The 20,272-nt window shown below is 50.1% G+C and overlaps 5 protein-coding genes across 5 annotated transcripts; 1 reads left to right on the top strand and 4 right to left on the bottom strand.

Moving 5' to 3' along the window:
* Window positions 1–6,521: 6,521 nt before the first annotated feature.
* Window positions 6,522–7,586, bottom strand: COCCADRAFT_25603 (uncharacterized protein; the record flags this gene model as incomplete). The annotated part of the gene is made up of 1 exon (XM_007713274.1): window positions 6,522–7,586. One exon carries the CDS (start codon window positions 7,584–7,586, stop codon window positions 6,522–6,524), a length of 1,065 nt encoding a protein of 354 aa, XP_007711464.1.
* A 591-nt stretch (window positions 7,587–8,177) lies between these two features.
* Window positions 8,178–9,753, top strand: COCCADRAFT_36072 (uncharacterized protein; the record flags this gene model as incomplete). The annotated part of the gene is made up of 2 exons (XM_007713286.1): window positions 8,178–8,877; window positions 8,930–9,753. 2 exons carry the CDS (start codon window positions 8,178–8,180, stop codon window positions 9,751–9,753), a joined length of 1,524 nt encoding a protein of 507 aa, XP_007711476.1.
* A 1,169-nt stretch (window positions 9,754–10,922) lies between these two features.
* COCCADRAFT_36071 (uncharacterized protein) lies at window positions 10,923–14,124 on the bottom strand (the record flags this gene model as incomplete). The annotated part of the gene is made up of 2 exons (XM_007713285.1): window positions 10,923–11,627; window positions 11,680–14,124. 2 exons carry the CDS (start codon window positions 14,122–14,124, stop codon window positions 10,923–10,925), a joined length of 3,150 nt encoding a protein of 1,049 aa, XP_007711475.1.
* Window positions 14,125–15,292: 1,168 nt separating this feature from the next.
* On the bottom strand, window positions 15,293–17,586 carry COCCADRAFT_25600 (uncharacterized protein; the record flags this gene model as incomplete). Its single annotated transcript, XM_007713273.1, has 3 exons — window positions 15,293–16,906; window positions 16,954–17,264; window positions 17,478–17,586. The coding sequence occupies 3 exons, from the start codon at window positions 17,584–17,586 to the stop codon at window positions 15,293–15,295; spliced, it is 2,034 nt and encodes a 677-aa protein (XP_007711463.1).
* Window positions 17,587–18,982: 1,396 nt separating this feature from the next.
* On the bottom strand, window positions 18,983–19,679 carry COCCADRAFT_36070 (uncharacterized protein; the record flags this gene model as incomplete). Its single annotated transcript, XM_007713284.1, has 3 exons — window positions 18,983–19,167; window positions 19,220–19,615; window positions 19,664–19,679. 3 exons carry the CDS (start codon window positions 19,677–19,679, stop codon window positions 18,983–18,985), a joined length of 597 nt encoding a protein of 198 aa, XP_007711474.1.
* Between the last annotated feature and the right edge of the window lie 593 nt (window positions 19,680–20,272).

The following is a 20,272-nucleotide window of genomic DNA, read 5'->3' as shown; positions in this document are numbered from 1 at the left end:
CCTTTCCATCCGACCACTCCGTCCATTCCTACATTCCCCGTTCAAACCAACATCTCCGCGGTAACTACAAAACTTCACCTTTTTGCTATCCAACTCCCCAATCCATCACGCCCTCCTCGTAGCCTGTTTTCCCGGTCCCCACATGCGGATATCTCGCAAGGCGCATACAGCATAAAAAAACTCGCGTGATATAATGCTGAGTCACTTGCAAATCTGGCGCAGACAAAACGCCCAAAAATTAAAAAAAAGGCTTAATGGAATTTGTAAGGTAAAAAGTCGGACGTTTACGGTAGTGGGGCCACCAAAAAATTACGTATTAATTTGGTTACATTGTTTTGCACGTTACTTACTGTTTGCGCTGTAGCGGTTTCTCCGATACTTCCGTTTGCCGGACTGCTGTTTTTTCCTTTGCTTCGGCTACGTTTGCCCCTGGCAAAGGATTTTAATTCTTATTGTTTATTTTGGCAGAAGTTTATCATTTACACCGTTGATCAATTTTGATAAATAGGATTTATCTGGTTGGCTGAAGTTGTGGAAATGCGAAGAGAAGAAAAAAAAAAGTGAAAGTTACTATTGCAAATGGCGCATATGATTAATTGGGTTTGGAACTTTGAGTCAATCAATATGCGCCATACAAACACGCAGAGTGAAACCAAGACTTGGAAATGCTGCATGCAAGACTGTTCAGCTGAGCGAATTGCTCACACCATTTTTTTTTCTCCTTTGAAGACGCTTGAAATCAGACGTTGCATAGTGGCGCGTTGCGCGAGGCTCTCTCACGCGCGCAGGCAAAAAGAGAGGGCTGAGAAAGAAAACAAAAATATCACACCACAAACGTCAGATAGCCACATGATACTTTTTTTTCCACTCTTGCAAGCCACGACGGCGAACGCAACACATAGCCCCTTTGGTCCCGCGCCACAAATCGGTATGCCGACTTCTTCCGAAAAACAACTCGTGGTACAAGTGTTTTTCTGATTGTTCAATCATGGCCCCCCGGACCCCGTAGGGCGCAGGCGCGGGATTAGTAAGAGGGGCTTGGGTGCATTGTGTCTGGATGCGCTATGGAATTAGGAAATTGATGATAGGTAGGTTGGTAAGGCGCCCTTGTGACAACTGGTTGGGATGACGCTGAGTGTTAGGTTGTGAGACTTTTTTTTGGGTTGAGGTGTTTGTGTTCTCCGCGGAAGTGCGAAAGAGGGATTGATTGTTAAAGGAATGCAGGTGTGACGTGGGAAAGGGAAAAATTGGTGCAATCACATTCTTGACATAGGTATTACAATGGGACTGGGAATATCTACGTCAGGGACTATGCAAAGGCATGTATTTGCTGGATGGACTACACCAAGTAGGTATACACCTAGAGGGTTTCCTGGCTGCTGAATGGTACACGCTCTGTGCGTTGCAGCCAAGACCAATCCCAGGTCTTTTGGTTCTTGGATTTTGGCACTGTCTCTGGCTCCAGGGACTAACAGTGGCAAGGTCCCTGTGCTTGACAAACGCCGTTGTGACATGAATCTAGTTCTGGGGAACGGCGGGCCTTGCATGTGCTATGACTATGCAATGGTCAGCGCTTCAAGTTGCCTCCACCTGGGCGGGCGGGACGTTCCGACTCATCAATACGTACCCTGCGCATATTCTTTCTAGACCGCCGTTCTGCTGTCTGGATAGAGTTTCCGACATGACTCTTTGACTCTAAAGCTTTTATGCAGGGCCTTTTCGCATTGGGGAGACGCTGCCACTGAACTAGGTCCCCAAGCATCTTGCGTACGGACTCAACCTTCTTTTTCGCACGTACATACGCGAGACATTCAAACCATTAGTTACTTTCTGAATAGCGTTCATCTCGTATCCATGAGGTACGTCTCACCATTAGTCTTGGGCATACCGTTCGTGGAGTTACCCGCATAATACCTTTTCGTATAAGAACAACGAGACCGGCAATCCCAGCCTTGAATCCACATATTTCCAAAATAGAGCAACTCAAAGAAGCACCCAAAACTTGACGCAAAATAAGCCATGCAGCTCGCAAGTCTATAACGCTGCATGCATATCTCGAACGCAAACAAAGTTTCAACACATTTCAAAACATGCATGAGGGCTACGTGCGACAACACCACAAACACATGCAATGCCAAAAATCACGCCTCCTCGATATTGCCTCGGCCATTTACTCCGCAAAATGCGGTCTGACAGCAAAAGCAGTAACAATGAGAACGGTAATATCGCCACTCTGCGATAATCCGGCTGTGGGGCCGGCGTACCCGTAGCAAAGTTCTTGCTAACGAGCACGACCCCCCATATACCCATACTATAGGCTTTTACGGCTTCATTCAGGTGCTATGTGACCAGCAGACGCATTACATGACTAGAATTTTAGAGTCGGTGAAACTAGGTGGATACTTTCTACGTAAGTTCATTGTCATGGGTATTTCGAAGACCGAGGAACAGAGGTCGCCGGGTTATGGGAAGGTCCGAATGGTTTGCAGTGGCTGGGGAAGACAAGAGTTTGGAGATAGTGAATAAGGCGATACTAGAGATGGAGGCAAGAGAGGCGAGTAGGCCAAGGGGCATGTGGCGTTCGTTTGGGTGTTGGCCCGAAAAATGGTGAGATTCTAGTGAACCCACCACCGTACTTCTTTATGAACGCATTCAAACACCATTCATAACACCATTACAACATCGCAGTCCATACTCACACCTCAATACACCCCCAACCTACCGCCTCCCAGAAACTCCCTGGAAACCCTTCACACCGCGGGAATACCAGCACACCGAACTGAAACACCCACCAACGCAGCCCCCGATTCCCCACTTCGAACTTTATCCCCCTCCCCATTTACACTTCTCTTTGCACAACTCTATCACGTCAAAGAAGCAAAAGAAAAAAATGATCTCCCATCGAAAACCTTAGCCCCAAACCGAGTCTGCGGTGTGAATACCGAAAAAAAGAAAACTTTTTTCTCCATCGAGATGACACGCAACCCCCCCCCCCCCCCCCGGCGGGCATATTCCGAGGAGAAAGAAAGAGAAGAAAGAACAAAAAATGAGCTAGTAGGGACTGGAGAAACAGAAGGGATAAGAACAAACAAAAAAGAGAGTTGATCGCGTGTCAGTCACTACGCCCATTTTTAGGGGGGGAAGCGAATCACGGCTTACTGGGACTAGCGCGACGCTGCCGGAAAGGTTTCGCTCGATAATGGGGGGGGGGGAGCATAAGTGGTGCATTAATTTTGTGCAGCGGGATGACGACTGCTGTATAGGGGGGAGGGGGTTTGCTGTGTGAGACCAATAATCTATGTGACGAGAGGATTTCTCGTAGGTTTTCTGGTTGGGAGGCTGGAGGAGTTGAGTGTATTGCTCCTTTTTGGCATTCCTTCAGGGAATGTTTGGCGCGACGCGAGGTATCGTCGTGGCTAGAGGGTGTAGCGGAACGGTAAAGGCTGGAGCGATGTTGTTCGAGGAGACCAAGATGTCAGTTTTACACCCCAGCTTGGGCGAATCTGGTTTGATATTTTCTGTGCTCCACCTGGAAGCAGGTACTTGGTCGTGAAGAGCTTCGCACTTGTCTGCGTCATTATCTCTTCCTTCTTTTTACCGTAGCAGACCATAAGAGTGCAAAGTCATTGGGTAGACCGTAAATACTCCCAAGTGAGCTATACTCTTGTATTACAGATATGATACCACCTCAGCCACTTTCTCATGTATATTTCTGCTATGGATTGATACGTCGTTCTCTTTGGTATCAATGAAATGTCTGAAGCATTCAAGTGTCTTATAGTCTTCCTGCAGAACATAGGTGAGAGGTAAGGTATCCCTTTGAAATTATCTTCCATACGATACTTTGCTGATGTTGAAGGATCTTTTGGATGTTTTTTTACTTAAATCCGCTATCAGCTGGAAGTCCTGATAGAGAGGGACAAATGTTGAAATGACTAAAGGCTTTCAGTAAGAGTAAACGCGCAGCGGTTACGGTAAAGACGATACAACATTTTGATTCAAACCTAACTTTCACTTATGGCTGCAATGACCATATTCGATATGGTAAATATACGCTGTGGGACGACTGGAAGATGGTCGAATAATATTATACATGATTATAAGATACGGCCTCTTTACGAGACATAATCCTTTTCTCTGATAAGTGCTATTTATTTGACAAGGATTTCTGAATTCAGAAACTATTAAAAGGCTAAGTGTATATTTTAGAAGAGGATGGCAATTTGAGGCAGAATAGGAGGTGGCGGTATATATATCTCTGGCTGTGCTGGCTATCTTACCTTCTCTAGCTACTTGCCACTATAATTACAAGCTGCTTAAACTCTGCCTTCCTCTAATTAAAGGAGGAGATACTCATTGCCTACTAATGATTGGGAAAGTTAAATCGCTAAAGTCGAACGACGGCTTTCATCTGCAGTACAAGAATATGTAGATGTTGATATACCAAACAGACGAAGGATAGCAGGCTCAGTCACCAAATGTGCAAAACAATGATGAATAGAAACCGAATAGTAAGGCCGCTAGGTCATAAGTCACCAAGAGTATGGGGAAAAGAAGAGTATGTCTTTCGGTACCATACTTTATATATATTGAGACTCTGCTAAAGAAACCGACACTATCTGGCGACGTTAACTTCCCCAAAATTGCAGTCAAGGCCAGTAGAACGGCGCTGCAAAAGTGCATGTAAATAGCCGGAATCTTCGAGAATTCCAGAATATGGCATATCACATCTAGGCACTATGCAGGTGAATCTGACTTCTGGACTGGTGTAAGTAAAAGACTTCGGGTACTATTTCCCAAGTCATGGAATAGTCACACCCACGCGATGATAGGATTGATTATCATGAAGAGAAGTGATGAAAGCCACAAGACAACATAATTGATGAAAAACAAGCCTGATGCGAATGAGACTAGGTATTCGCCTGCTCTCATACATTAGGGTCCTGGATTTTTCCAGTGCTCCCTATAAACTCACAATTCTCCTACTGTTCTCATACTGCAACCACTGTCAACACATTCTTGCTATTGAACACGAGATATGGTCTTGATCCTGCAGATACCAATGTTAAGCCCGAGTATTCTGCAGCGGAAGTTTCCAACGATGGAAGAAAAGCATCCGATTAATCATTTGACGAGGTATTGAGGAAGAGGTTATTGTATTCGTTCAACAATCCCCTACTTGAAATCAGCAGACCAACTGCGACTACCAGTTTATTGAATAGAAAAACATTTGTCTTTTTTTTTGCAGTGCAACGTTACTCAATTTCTGTCGTACTAAGTCTTTGACCCATCAACCAAGCCGTGTTGGATATTGTAGGCAGTCAAGTCACGTGGCCAGTGCGAAGGCAAAAAAAAGACAAAAAAGACTTTTTGGACAGTCAGAGGTGGATTCGAACACTGGGACCACCACAACGATGCCAAAAATTTGCAAAAAAAAATGGTAGCTTCTCTTTGATTGAGCGTGTCATCCTTAGTGCAGGGGCCATGCTAATCTTCTCTGTATCGTTTCATTGACCAAATGCCCGAAGGCGAAGTGTAGAAAAGTTAAAAAAATTATATACTCAAACGCGGTCAAAACTCAGCTGAAGGCAGCAGCAGTGGGACGTGCGAGTGCGACCCCTATGTGGACGATGCACGGATGGCGCACGGATCATTGAATCTTCGTTATTGCCAATATCTGACGTAAACACTCTCCACCGCTTTCCCAGCCTCCGCTCCCCAATATCGTCTGTGCAACTCCACTTGTACACGTGCTTTGAGTGGACGTAGTTTCACGTCTTTTTCCTTGTTTATTTGGAAGCTGGGCGACATTGCCATGAATTTAGAGGCTGTGCGATCACTCCTTCACCCCTGCCCTGCATATAGGCAATAAGTACCAATGTATTTATTTATTATCCGCAGTTCTTCGAACGCGCGACTAGCAAGTTTACAAGAATTTGGAGGACTGCCATAGACAGAATCTCCCGACTTCTGCTGCTCGCCTCCATCTGGCCTCGTATTGCAGATATCACAGGGAGCACGAAGAGAATTAGAGCATACCACCAGGGCTCCGACACTGATACATTGAGATTATGGTTCACGACCTAAATTCATAGCGCGGATCAAACTCATCTTGGTAGTGAACTATGTGTTCTAAAAATATGCGCTTCCAAACCGTGAACGAACTCTTTACTTAACCACGGATTGTTGAGTGACAGAAATTAGCGCCCCAACAAGGTGATGATTCGGACGCTTGGGGTCGTGGAATAACTATGTACAATATATTTGGGAACGACAAAACCAATCAACAACCAGTGAATTACATTTTCGCTAGCTTTGCCGGAGAATTAAGACAGTGATGTATTGGGTCACGTATGTCAATTTCATGTCAAAGATGTATGTGAGGTTGTTAAGTAGGACTACGTGTGTTTATAGTCTTACAAGCACAAATATTCTTATCTCAGCCGACAAAAGCAATGTAATGACTATTGGCATATCAGATCAAGAAGTCTGAATTTATTCATGGCCGCATACAGGCTAGTTTATTGCTTCGCGCTCAGAACCTCCTTGACAACCGCAATAACTTGTGGGAAAGCATCCTTGGGAGCCGCAACTACACCCTTATTTTCTTTGAGTGTCCTACCAAGACCAAAGTCAAGCGGCTTTCCATAGGCATCAGTGACTTCACCGCCTGCCTCTTGGACGAGGACAACACCAGCAGCATGGTCCCAGATCTTCTCTTGGTAAGTCTTACTAGTGGGCAATCTCAAGTACAGATCGCCAGCTCCACGGGCAATGGAGCAATACTTGGCTTGAGAATCCATACGGACCGAAGGCTTGGTGATACCGAGTTTGGAGGCAATGGCAGCATTGTCGCCTTGTGATGAGTGACCCGCTTCAACAGACTCGCAAAAGGTAGCTTGGGTAACGTCTGACAGCGGCTTCATCTTGATACTCTTTGGCTCTTGGAGGGCGCCCTTGCTCAGCGGTCGGCTGGTAGCACCTTGGCCCTTCACTGCAGCAAACAAAACACCCTTACCTTCCTTGTCATCTGCATCCTGTCCAGTGGTGACATCAAGGGGTGCTTGGTCATCTACTGGGAGGTTGGGGCACCCAATGACACCCAAAGTTGGAACACCATCTACAAGCAATCCAAGGCAGACAGCGTACTGTCCGCCACGGAGGAAGCCCTTTGTGCCATCAATGGGATCAAGTGCCCAAATTCTTCCCTTCCTGCCTCCCTCGCTGTTTCCCTGGTCGATAGCAGACAACATTGCGTCGGCGCTCTTGATGGGCCCGCCAATCTTGGATTCTGCTGCACTGTCGTCCAACTTTGCTGCTTGTACGAGATCCCAGACAAGGTCGCGTAGCGAGTCGTTCTTGCGGAGATCATCGGCGTCCTCTTCTCCAACTATCTCATCTTCGGGGAAAGCGTGCTTTATGGATGCAATGATCAAGGCCTGTGCGCCAAAGTCGCCGATTGTGACGGGGGACGAGTCGCTCTTGGACAAAGTGCCCTTGGAGTGACTCGCGTATACCGACTTTGTAAGGATGGAGGCGCGCTGGACGGCCAGGAGAGCAATTTCAAGTTCTTTCTCGTATGCCATGATGTGTGTACTGGAATTCGTGTGTAGGAAGTGTGACGTCTGTATTGCGATGGATGGGTAGATGTGCTGTTTCAATTGAGAGAGACGAGCAACACTGCGAGAGAGCAAAGACGGGTTGAGGAGTGAGAAAGCCAGGATGGCAAGGGCTAGCAGAAAGAATCTTGATGGCGCAATGTGAGTGGACATGAGCTAATGGTCTTGTACCCCTCCACGCGCTGGTGGGGGTTCTGCCGTGGGATGGGTTCACGCCCAGGGACCGAGCTTGGCAACGGCGGGCGGAGGTTACTGCTTTGGTCATGGCCGCCATAGCAACAACAACAACCCTACAGCTTATGTGACCGACTAGCTGCTTTCGATACTGCCATCACACGTCGCTTTCTCTGCGCTGGCATTTGGAAGTTTCTTTTTGCAACATTCGTCTCACATTCGGCTAAGACCCTGACTCTCCCGTCTGACCCGCATGAGAGTAAACAAAGACTGGTACACACAAGCCCACCGACCTGCCACATCACGGCGAACGCCATTCTGTACATCAAAGCTCGAAACACGCCTACACGCAATATCGCTGCCCAGTCAGCTCAATAGTACATAATGGCTTCGACACAGCAGCAACAGCCAGCGCTTGCAACCACCAAGCGCAAGTTCAACAAACTTCTCGACAACCTCACCGCAAGTACCTCCACAACTTCACTCGCGAATAGCCTACAAGAATCGAACGCATCGACGGAGTCGCTTTCGGATCTAGATGACCCTGGTCAACCAAACAAACGACCACGCAGCGCAGGCTTGAGTACAGAACGAGAACGGAACATATCAGAGGGCCAGGAGCGCATACGGCAACTGAAGGAGCAGCTCATGACGCCACGAAGAGAGGGAACCGTCAGGGTTGTAGGAAAGACGCTATATACCCCCAAAGCCTCGACGCCAAAGGCCTCGACACCACGCAAAGAACCAAACTTTCAACCCTATAGCCAAGAGCATTTCCTCGCAAGGCTCAAAACATTCGCAGATGTAAAGAAGTGGACCACAAAACCAGATGCGATAAACGAGGTTGAGTGGGCAATGAGGGGGTGGAGCTGCGACATCTGGAACACAGTCGCCTGCAAGGGAGGATGTGAGAACCGTGTGGCGGTCAAGCTGAGGCCCAAACGAAAAGATGCAAGTGGAAGAGATCTTGAGATGAGCGAAGACCTAACGGTTGAGGTCGACAATGCGTTGGTGCAAAGGTACAAAGAACTGGTCGTTGAGGGACATGCCGAAGATTGCTTATGGAGGAAGCGAGGCTGTCAAGGTATGCGCTGACATGTATATGAAGTCAACGCCCATTCTAACAACCGAAACAGAAGATATTTATCATATCCCCATCGCATCGCGAGCAAAGAGCTCAGCCGAATTGCTCGATCGATATCGTTCTCTCAGAGCTATAGCTAGCGACCTACCCTTTCTCGAACACATCACATACCCCGAGCCGTCGATACGCCGCATCGTCGAGCGCATACCCTCTACATTCTTCACATCGACGCCCGATACTCCATATCCCACGTCATCAACCGACATAGTAGCCTTTGGCTTTGCTCTTTTCGGATGGACAGGCGTCTCGGAATCGCGCATCTCCCTCGCAGTATGCAACCACTGCTTCCAGCGCCTCGGGCTCTGGCTTTCCTCTGCCTCGCGCCTGCAAGAAATGAGCCGAAAACTCGAAGTACCAGTGGACAGCCTCCGCCTGAACCTCGTAGAAGCCCACCGCGAACACTGTCCCTGGAAAAACGCCGAGGTACAAGGAAACTCCAAAGACGGTCCCATAGCAAACATGGCAGCATGGCAGACGCTGCAATTCATACTCCTAGGTAGATCCAAAGACTCCTTTTCATCTTCTTCCGCCGCCGCTGCTGCTCCGAATACCCCGCAGAAATCGACGCCGAGGAAATCGCATGCCGGCCGTACAGACAGCGTGGAGTTGGATGCGGATCTTGAGTATCCGCGCGGCAGTATGGATAGCGTTGATCGACCCAAGTATAATGATGAGGATGATGAGGGAGGCCTCAAGGAGAAGTGGATCAAATTGAAGGCGAAATTGAAGCGCAGTGCTAGTAAGAAGAGTATGAAGAGCACGAAGAGCGGAAAGAGTGGCAAGAGTGGGAAGAGTACCTTCACGAAGGAGAAGTAGATATTGTTAGGAGGCTTATATTTTTTTTCTTTGTGGAAAGACGACTTTCATGTGGTGGATTTGGTTCCCTTTTAATGAATACCTTTTTCTTTTCTTTTTTTCTTCTTGGGTACGTGAATATGAAAGGTGTAGGGCAGATCGGAGGAGGGAGAGAAAGTATATTGTCGAGGACGGAGGAAAGTAAAATTTATAATCCTATTGTTCTTACTCAATCACGTTCGAATTGTCTGTATCACGCTTCCAGATATTTCAATGCAAAAAAGTTGTAAATGGTAAGAGGACGATTCAAACATGATTTGCTATTTCAACAGCGAAACCAAAAACGTTGTAATGCAGTCTATTTCGAATAAAACACTACTTGGTACGTTGAAACTTCCACACACACACAAAAAAGATACAAGAGAAGTCAAGTCAAAAAAAAAGAAAGCAGAGACAGAAAGATGTGGGTGGGAAAATGGACTGATTTGAACAACCGAAAAAGAGGCAAAAGAGACTATGAAATGGACAAGACCCCAAGAAAAAAAACGGCTGCTATGACAACAACGATAGTAGAATCAGACAGAAACCCTATCACATGATTCCCTTCCCTTCCCTTAGCCCTACCCTTCCTATTTTGTTTCCCTCCTTCCCCCTCCTACCAAATCCTGCCCATGCCTACCAAGCGCAAACAAGCAAAAAAAAGAACAGAACAAGAGACATAACAGTAACAGAGACGAAATAAATTCCCGAGTTTAGGGTATCACATATTGGAGATGCCCGCCGAACCACCCACCCCCCTGCACACATACTCCCCTACCCTATCCCATTTCCTTGCCCCACCCCATTCCGATTTGCCCAAAAAAACAATACAATAGACAAGATACGATAAGTATGTGAAAAACTGAGGAGTAAAAGAAAAGAAAAACAATGATAGATTCGAGTAACGAGGAAAAAGAAGAAAAGAAAACGAGGATAAGAAAAAAAAGGTCACACACAGAGATTCTGGAGCCTCCTTTCCTCGCTCTTAGCTCTCATAAGCTGAACTTCCTTTTTCTTCAAGCGCCGTTTCCTCCTCGAAAATGCCCATTCAACTCCCCTATTCGCGATAGAAAATGCACATCTGATATCTGAATAAAAAAAACTATATATAAATATATATATTGTTATATATTGCAATTTTTCTTCTTCTGTCAAGCGGCAATGGTAGGGGTGGGTGTAAGAACGCCGCCGCCCATTGTATCGTCGTCATCGTCGAATTCGTCGACAAAAGTGTTTTCGGTACCTGCGTCCAAGTCGTCTGTGTCAATGTCTGCTTCTTCACCGGTATCATTGAGCTCCTCGACTTCCTCGATGCCTTCGGCTGCGTGCACGTGCTGGGGTTCGAGTTCCACAGGCATGTGCATGACGTGAGTGTTCATACCGTTTGTATATGTGTTCGGTGGTAGATGCATCTGTGACAACTCATGTTGAAGAGCTTCAATGTTCTCGTGCAGATGCTCCGTCATCTCAACGTTGTTCTCCTCGTCGTCGGAATGATCGTATGCGGTGTAAAAGGGCGAGGGGCCAGATGCGGTGATGCTCGTAAAATGTGCTGGTTCTTCCGTCACACCAAACACTGTCGTTACGGTTATAGAGTCAGGGCTCGGGATGGGGTCAGCGTGGTACACGCCCGAGAAAAACTCGTACATGGCTCCGGCCAATTCATCGGCATGTCCACGCTCTTCCTTGTCCTTTTTCTGTTTCGCCATCGCCCGTTGTTCTGCTTCTTTCTTGGCTAGAATCTCGGCCTCCAGCCGGCACTTTGCGCGAACACTGGCTTTACGTGCGCATGTCGGGCAATGGTAGTTGACGGTACAGAATGTGCATGTGCACGACTGTGTGGATGCAGAGCATTGCTAAATCCAGTGTCAGTATTATACGATAACTTATAGAAAAGAGGGAACGAACATCACAAACAAGGACTGCGCACTCGGAGCACTCTTTGAGCATGGCAGGACATTGTGGTCTGCTGTCTCCCACCGGTCTCGGGTATTGGCAAAAGTAGGCTCCGCAGCCTTCCCATTGGACGGGATGACGTGGATTGCATGGCAATGGAAGTGGATTTGTGACTGGATGGTTGACAGGTACGCGTTGTGGGTTTTGCAGCCAAGGACTCGTAGATCGACCCCTGACACCAGAAACACTAAGGGATCGTGGGCGCGCTGAGCTGACAGGAACAAAAGACAATGAAGAAGCAAGAGGGAATGGATCGGGATTTGGCATCGAGTTGAACGAGGTTGTAGTCGACATGTCGATTGAGGAATGCTGTGGAGGAGCAACAAGGATCTGTGACTGTGACATTGGCGTCTCGGAGGATTCAGACTCGTTGTCCCCGTTGGAGTACAAGTCGATATTCGATGAAGACGCAGTAGGCGTGCGTTCAGGATCGGGTGTGCTCGCTCGGTTTGGGTTAAACTCGGGGATGACGAGGCGTTGTGGTGGCTCATTGTGTGCTCGAACATGCTCCCGCTCCGTATGCAGTTCCCGGTAGCCACACTTGCGGACCTTCAATGCTCGGAAGTCGTGTTCTTTGCAAATGGGGCTCTTGCAGGCCCGGCACGAGACTTTCCATCTAAAACTCCTGTAACAGTCATTGCACAAGCCTCTGGGGCATGTTTGCTGTTGCAGATCTAGCGAATCTTGCTTCAGGTATGAGAGTATGTCAACATCCTCGCCAAGCACATACTCATAGAGGCCATTGTTCTTTAACTCTCGAATGTAATCGACAGGTCGGAGTGAGTTGCTGAAGTCAGGATCTTCGAACTCTTTCTTGCGTGGCAAGGGCGCTGCGCGTATCTTGTCTGCTCCTCTGCCTCCTAACCCAGTACCCAGAACGGCGATTCCACCACCACCGGAAAATATAGGCTCTAGACAGCACCAATGCATGTTGAGCTTGGGAGGCTCACGGTTAGCAGGCGGGACAGGCATTCCATTGTTCATGTTTCCGCCGTCTTCAGAGTCGGAAGAGTCGTCGTCGTGCGCGCTCTCGTTCATGAGGTTCGGTGATCGCGTCGCTCCGGGGGCCCACCAAAAACGATTCCGGTCAGCCCTCTCTTCTTGGCTGCGCTCCTCTGCAGACGGCATCGACCCAGATGCTTGCCCAAGCGAACCCAGCGTGCCCAGAGTGCCGGTATTTCCGAAAGCCAGGTTTGCAAAATGCCGTGTCTTTGCGCGTTTTCTCGGTATTGGTCTGTTGAAGGCGCAGCTCGCACACAGCGTCTTCCGGCAGCCCATGCAGTGCATACGAACACTGCACGATTCGCACCGCTCTAGAATGATGTCATCGCATTGTGAGCATTTGACGTCCTTGACAAAGGCTGTGTGACTCCTTCGTTCGTGCACTGGGACGTGTTTGCCTTCTCCCGCGAAGTCGCTATTGTCAGGCCCGAGTGGCTCGCCATCTTGGCCCGTCTCAGCAATTTCCCATAACCTGCCATCGTGGTCGCCCAGCTTCTTGGTGCCATCTACTGGCCCTACACGGTTACTTGATCGCCAGAGCCTGTCAAAGGGTACCCAGACCTCCATGTTCAATGGTCCTGCTCTTCCTGCATGGTAGTCTTTTCGCCGAAAGCATCTGCCACCAGGGCTCGGACACCATGCAGTGTCGGTCCATATTCCCAGCTGATGGCATATCTCGATAAGTTGGTGAGTGGGGTCGGAGTCGGAGTCTCTTCGGATGAGAGAGGAGGGAAGGTAAGGGCGTCGACGGTGGTGTCGGCAGCGGTAGGTGTAGAGGCTTTTGAGGGCGAGGTCCTTTTGGATCCACGGGGCATCCTTGAGGGTGTAGGGTTCCAGGAACGGGACAATGTGGTATTTGATAGAGACGTTCTTGCAGCCGCGGACAGACAGGTGCTGGAGCGTGTGAATGCGCGGGCCGAGGACGCTCCCGACCAGGGCTATGCCTGTGACTGCCGTGTTGCAGAGGTCTAGGCTGGTCAGCCGTGTGCCGTTGGGGGATATGATATGTTTGAGGAGGGCGTCAAAGGAGTAGGCCTTGGACTGGCGCTCCCGGTTATCGGGCGTCTCATTGCCCGGAGAGCCGACAGTGACAGCGGGCTGGGGCAGGCGAAAGGACAGCGTCTTCCATGCGAGCGGGTACTGGCGGAGGAAGTCGCGCAGATGACGCGAAGTGTGGTAGAGTTGGAGGAGGGCGGCGGTGGAGATTTGGGCGAGGAGCGATTCGAGGATGGGGGGATAGGCGGTGATGATGGATTCGAAGAGGCTGAGCGAGGCGTCGTGTGCAGCGGCGTGGGCCATTGCCGTGGACGTGTGTGTGGGTGTGGGTATGGGCGTAGTGGTGAGCGAGTCGCAGGTCCATACGGCCGCGTGGACGTGCTGCTGTTGCGTGGCCATGAGGGTGCCAGCCGCGACGGGGGAGTGAGAGAGAGTGCAGACAGAGAGACCCAAGGGATGTGGACATGCACAAGCGCAACGCGTGGGTCGTGTCGCGCAGGCGAGGATGGTCGTGTGAGTGAGGCGTGGGCGGGCCGTGGGTCAGTCAGTAGTCAGTAGTCGGTAGTAGTCAGTCGTAGTTGGTCGTCGGGAGAGAGCACACACACACACACACACACGCACACACAGGCTGCTTGACGGGCCAAGCATCGAAGGCGATCCGGTTGTCTGGCCGGGCGATCCTGAGCCTCTGTCTCTGCCTCAGCGGCCAGCGGGTCGAACTACGGCCAATTCGCCATGGACAGGTTGGAACACCGTCCCATGCCACCGCCGCCGCCTCCTCTCTTGAATCCACACCAGCAACTGTTGGGCGCGCCAAGCACACGTCTTCTGCTGCATAATGGCATACATGGGCAGTCGGCCCTGCTGGCGCTGGTGGCGCGGCACACATACTACGGTGGGTTGGCGTAGCCTATCGGCCACCAGCCCACCAGCCCTGCCACTGACTTGCATCTGCATCCATTGTCTGCCAGCTCAACACCGAGTGTCTGGCTGGCTGTCTGCTTCAATCAGGCCTAGTGCCCTTGTTGCGTGACTACTAACTGACCATGTGGCTGCGTAACGTTGTGTATGCATGTTGAGTACGGTACATCACATACATACATGACTATCACCCCTCCGTCGCGCACACACCGCCTTTGGATGCTCCGCCAAGTATGTACTTAGGAATATGTATTAATCATGGCCATGTCATGTCCACTATCATCTAAACAGAGGCGCCAGCTCAAACCCAAAAAAACCAAAACCACAATCACTCCAAACACATTCGCTTGCACAATCGGAAACGCCAAGCCAAACCCACCACCCAGGTCACCACCCCTTGCGCCTAGCAACCCACGTGAGCCACGCCGTGGCCAGTAATCCTACAAAAAACAAAAGCCTCCATGACTTGCTGCGTTACCCAGACCGGGCGCACGATGAAGTGGCACCCACTCGACACAATCGTCAGATAACCACCGCCTGCCTTCTGGCAACCACCGCTCTGACCCCACTTTGCCACTGCCAGCACCACCACCACACACACACACTGCCGCCCCGACCGCCAGTAATCCCATCCACCCTACTGTACCTAGAACACCCAGTTGCCCTCCGTGTCTTGATCCTCCAACCCATCGAACAGCACAATATCCCAATCTACCGTCGATCCTGTCCCACACCCCGATGTTGGCCACAGCGAATTGCTAGTAAACGAGAGGACGGGCAGACGATCGCCAGATGCCGTTGCATTCATCAGCTTTCCCGCGTCAGAGTCAATGTCGAACCCCGTCCGCACCGGTGGCTTTTGAAACTCCATCTCCACTGTCCCGAAAAATGGCAGCGTGTGTCGTGTGTTCCCGGTCGTCTGTCGGTTCGGATCCAACGACGATAGCATCTTCTTCAGTGTGATGGCACTGCGAGCTGCTATCTTTTCCCGTGTTCCTCCCGCCTTGGCCAGCTTCTCCATCTCGCCAATCAGTCGGCATATCATGGCAAAATCTGTTCCCTTTGTCTGTTGCACCTCCATCTTGTCCTTTGAGCTCAGATCAATCACAATGTCCAATGTAAGCGTCACAGCCGCAATAAACACGGCCGTCTCCGCTAGTCGATAGCACGCCTGCGTCATGTTGGCGTTTCGGAGCGCAAACCATCGCATCAAGAGGTTACGACTTGCGTGCAGTGCCGTCACCTTTGAGTAGTCGTATCGCTTATCCTGTTGAGCTCGCAGTAAGTATGGCAGATGAATAAACATCCGTGTCTCGAAGTGAAACATCTGAACTATCAGTCGCTCCAGTGCTGCTGAAGATTCGGGCGATCGTGCTGTAGGCGGAATATTCGGCACCTCCCAAAACTCTTTTGGCATCTCTCGCATGTACATCTCGAGCTTCTCATCCAGCTTGAGTGCTGCAGAGTACCCTTGCGGCGACACTTCGCGGTCCAGCTCCGCTACCTGCTTAGTGATTTCGTTGAGCTTCGCACGGTGTTGAAGATGCGAGTCCGCGTCCGCTGGCACTGGATAATTCTCCGCCCCAAAAGGAAGCCGAAGATGCAGACACAAATACAGGTCCACATCAACAAAGCTACGCCATATGCCCTTTGCATTCGTCACCGTTGGAATCGGTGGCTTCTGGTCTTCTTGCGTTATAATGCGTTGGAACCCCATGAGATGGGCCAGGTTGAGGCCGCGTCGAACCACCAGCCACGACTGCCTCAGTGATGCGTTAGTCAAGTGGTAAAATGCGAGTAGAAGCAGCGTCTCAAGCCCGTGCAGTGTCATCATCTGTTCGTCTGACGAGGCAACAATAGATGTAACCGTTGCAACATAGCTCTGCATGGTTGCGTCCAAGTCGTGTATGCTCGACAGTCGCGATACATCAAAGTCGGCCGGGAGTGAGTTAAGACAGATGGCCAAGTGCAGAAGCGTCCGAGCCACAATGATTGATCTTTCCTGAGCAACTGCATGCATGTCGAGGGCGTATGACTGGATGTCTTTGCGCACATAAATCTCTTCCGACGCTCGATACATGTTCTCGAGTATCATCCAGCCGTTCGACGACTCAAACACAATATCCGCGTCGTGTTGTGATGGCAGCAGAGCCACCAACGATCGATGGGCATGGTCATATACCTCACATGATTCTTTGCGCTCTTGCTTATCCACAAGTGTTTGTATCGAAGGTGCCGAAGTCCATGTTTGTGCACCGAGCTGCTACTGTCAGTGGGTCGCGTGCCAGCAAAACATAGGGAACTCACAATGCCGTCTCCTATCGACGACTCGCTCCGCACATCGCTTGACAAGCCTAATCTACACCATTTGCTGATCTTCTCGCTCGAACCCGATGCAGTCAAGGGCGGACTTTGTAGCCCACTCGGTGTGCTATTCGTCGAACCCTTGCGACACACAAATCGTTCGAAGAGCTGTTCAAGCTTGCTCAGTCTTTCCGCCATATGCACTGAGCATGTAGTATTCTCCTCATCTGCAGACCCTGCAATACTTTGGTCTAAGCTAACCAATGATGGCATACTGGTCTGGCCTACATTTGCGTGAACCTTGCGTTTCTTGCCTATGGAAATGTCAGTACACTGCCCCAAACACACTAGTATATCATCTCCTATCCTACATTGCCAACAAGCCCGACGGGGGCTTTTGGATGTTCTTTTCCTAGAATGGTTACTCGCGTTGCTGGGCATATCCATATTAGCTTCACAGAACATGCAATACTGGGATTCTCTGATCTGTCTGTCGACACATCGTTTTGTAAAGGGTGCGACCTTACTTTCATAGCGGGGCGAAGGCAATGCGATGGCGATGGCGGATGTGGAGCTGACAATTGGGGTGCCGGCCGCAATTCGTCCGCACTTAAGGGTCAGGCCGAGAATATCCATGCTAACAGGGCGTCCACATCCGGCCCTTTTCTTGGTACCCGCATACCGTCGTAGCCACTTTTACTTTGGCACGCATGGTTGTTACGATGTCCTCATGGATGTAATTCGTTCTTGCACCTCTCGGCCCAGCTCATCGTCGTCCCCAGGTTCCAGAGCAAACTGATCCATCCAGATTAAAAAAACAAATGCGCTGTATTGTTGATACCACGCCACGCATCGGCATCTATGGAGCGAGTAATCAGAGCGCGACCGCTGCTTAAACGCCCTATCTCCGCGATGCGCAACATCGACAGGGCGCACCAAAACCGACTGAGGCTTATGGGACCGTATCCTAGGCGATCGAACTTTCCCGGATCTACTGTTCCCGTTGTGTCGCATTACTCTACTGTTTGGTCCATCTCATCGGTGATTATCATCCCTTTCCGACGTCCGTTGCCCGAGTAAAACTGCTCGGCAATGACAAGTTTTGTTGCTACAAGGACCCACGCAATGCTGTTGCAAGACACGTCGTACCTTTGAGATCGTCTCCAACCGGTGGGTGCATCTGACAAACGGGTACTTTGTCATTGGATCCTGCGATTGCCGACATCGACTATCGTACGCGGACGACGCGCAACAACTGAAGACGGAGTATGACGGCGAGTGTAACCTAAGGATTCTCTGTAGAAACGCTAGTGCCAAAATTGATGCGTTCTCCCCGCCACCCCGGTATTTGCATGTATGGGTGACCAGGACAGAATAGGACTAAAATCGTTCGTTACCAACCAAAGGCAGATAGTATGCAAAGTGTCAAATTACGCGATTCGATTTTCGGCGTTAAAAAAGGCGTCCGACCCGATTTTCGATTCCCGTTGCCAGAAAGAAGCACGTGGCCCGCTTTGCGTGGGGCGAAACAATGCCCGAACGCCTGGTTTTGAGATCCCTAACGTAAACAGGTTTACATTTATAGTCCGACCGAAATGTGGGCATATGCACATGTATATAGATAGTTTCGTCGGGTAATTTTTCATGTGATGCTCGCCGATTCCTCGGGTACAGCGCTGAGTCTTATCCAACCCGCGCTGGCATCGTGATTATAGTCATGGATGAAAGTGAGGAACTCGTTATGGTCATGTAGCTCTTTAGGAAGAGCTAAGGAGACGCACAATCAAGCTGGGTAGTAAGCATGGATAACAAAAAAGTCTCACATCATCATTCGCGGATGGACAAGTGGGAAAGGGTTGCGCATGACAGCTATAGTCTCCCAACCGTTGGGAGATAGCGAGTGTATCTTCTGCAGGCACAGATGCTGACCGGAGGCCGTAGGCGTACCCGTTGTCGATTTTGTCAGCAGTCGTATTCACTATCTGCGGCGAATGCCTAACTCCGATGCAATGCAATATGTGTGGTTACCCTCTCAGGCATACATGTCGTCATAATCCTCCTCGTCGTCAGCGGGCGGCGGAGGGGGCTGCTTTTTCTTCAACAATTCTTTGCGATCAAGAGGGCACGTAGAATTCAGCTTGAGCCACGGGCCTATGCAGTCGAGATCAAAGCGGTGATCGTCGTGACATGGAAGCTGAACCACAAGCGGATATTTGTCTATGCACGCCTTGGTCAGCTGTGCTCCTTCCTGGTGCGATATGCAGCCTACCTTCGAGGAAAGGGTTGACACATATTGGACATGTGTCGGAAGATTTTAGTTTCTCCTTGGGCACCCTTTCCAATTCGTCCAGGAAGCTGTCGGGTACGCCCTTCAGTTCAGTGGGCGGATCATCGGCATTCTCGCGTAGTATCTCAATCATGCTAGCCAACAAGTCTCCCTCTGCGTTGGCCTCGTCCGCTGGTCGTCCGCGCATAGTCTCGAAAGCATTCGCGAGTAAGCGGAATGCCGCTGCCATATTCTCGGGCTGGGGGAGAGCATTGGGGTTTGTGTGTGACCGTGGATCGGATGTATCTACAAGCTCGAGCTGCGAAAAGAAGGTGGAGAGGTCTGGTCGACGCGGGGGCTGCTGCGGCTTTTCATCCTTGGTGGATATATTGTGCTCGACTGCCTCTAGTTATTCTACCGACTATGCTTCCAGACGAGCAGACTTACCCTCGTAGCCAGACATGGTGGCAATGGTTCCAATTGCGGTGGATATACGGAGGTTCCGGCCGGTGCGCTCGCCAGTTCGGCTTATAGAGCTGTGCAAAACTACGCGTCACGACGGCTGCCTTTAACGCGAGCATGGGGAAGAGGCGACCCCGCTGTGGCACGTGTGTGGCGCAGTACATGTGGCGCATGCCATAGGCGATTCTTGGCTCGGCGTCGCCTCTTTCCACTGGTACTTTCTGACACTAGACGAAACAACTGCAACTGTTCAACGGCCGCTTTTCCACTCTAAGTGGCAGCATGTCCCCATGTCCCCGGAGCAACAAGGAGATTAGGTGGCGAGTGACGGTGAGCCCCTGCCCGACAATCTGCACATGTGCAATATCGTTTCCGTGAGCATTTTAATTCAACGTTTCCTGGCACAACCCCCACTTCGAGCTCCTGTCCAAACAACCAGATGGGCATCACCATCTTGACAGTCGGGTCGCAAGAGCTGACGAAAGCTTATGATCGACAAGCAAACCTTGGCCCTGCACCACAGTCAGGACAGGCCGAGACTGCATGATTGGGAGCGGCTGGCGTCAAGTCGGTGCAGATAACTGGGGCACGGTG

The sequence above is a fragment of the Bipolaris zeicola genome (genome assembly GCF_000523435.1).
Source record: "Bipolaris zeicola 26-R-13 unplaced genomic scaffold scaffold_58, whole genome shotgun sequence".
NCBI lineage: Eukaryota > Fungi > Ascomycota > Dothideomycetes > Pleosporales > Pleosporaceae > Bipolaris > Bipolaris zeicola.
Note: the sequence above shows the minus strand (reverse complement) of the source record. Positions and strands in the feature narration are given on the sequence as shown.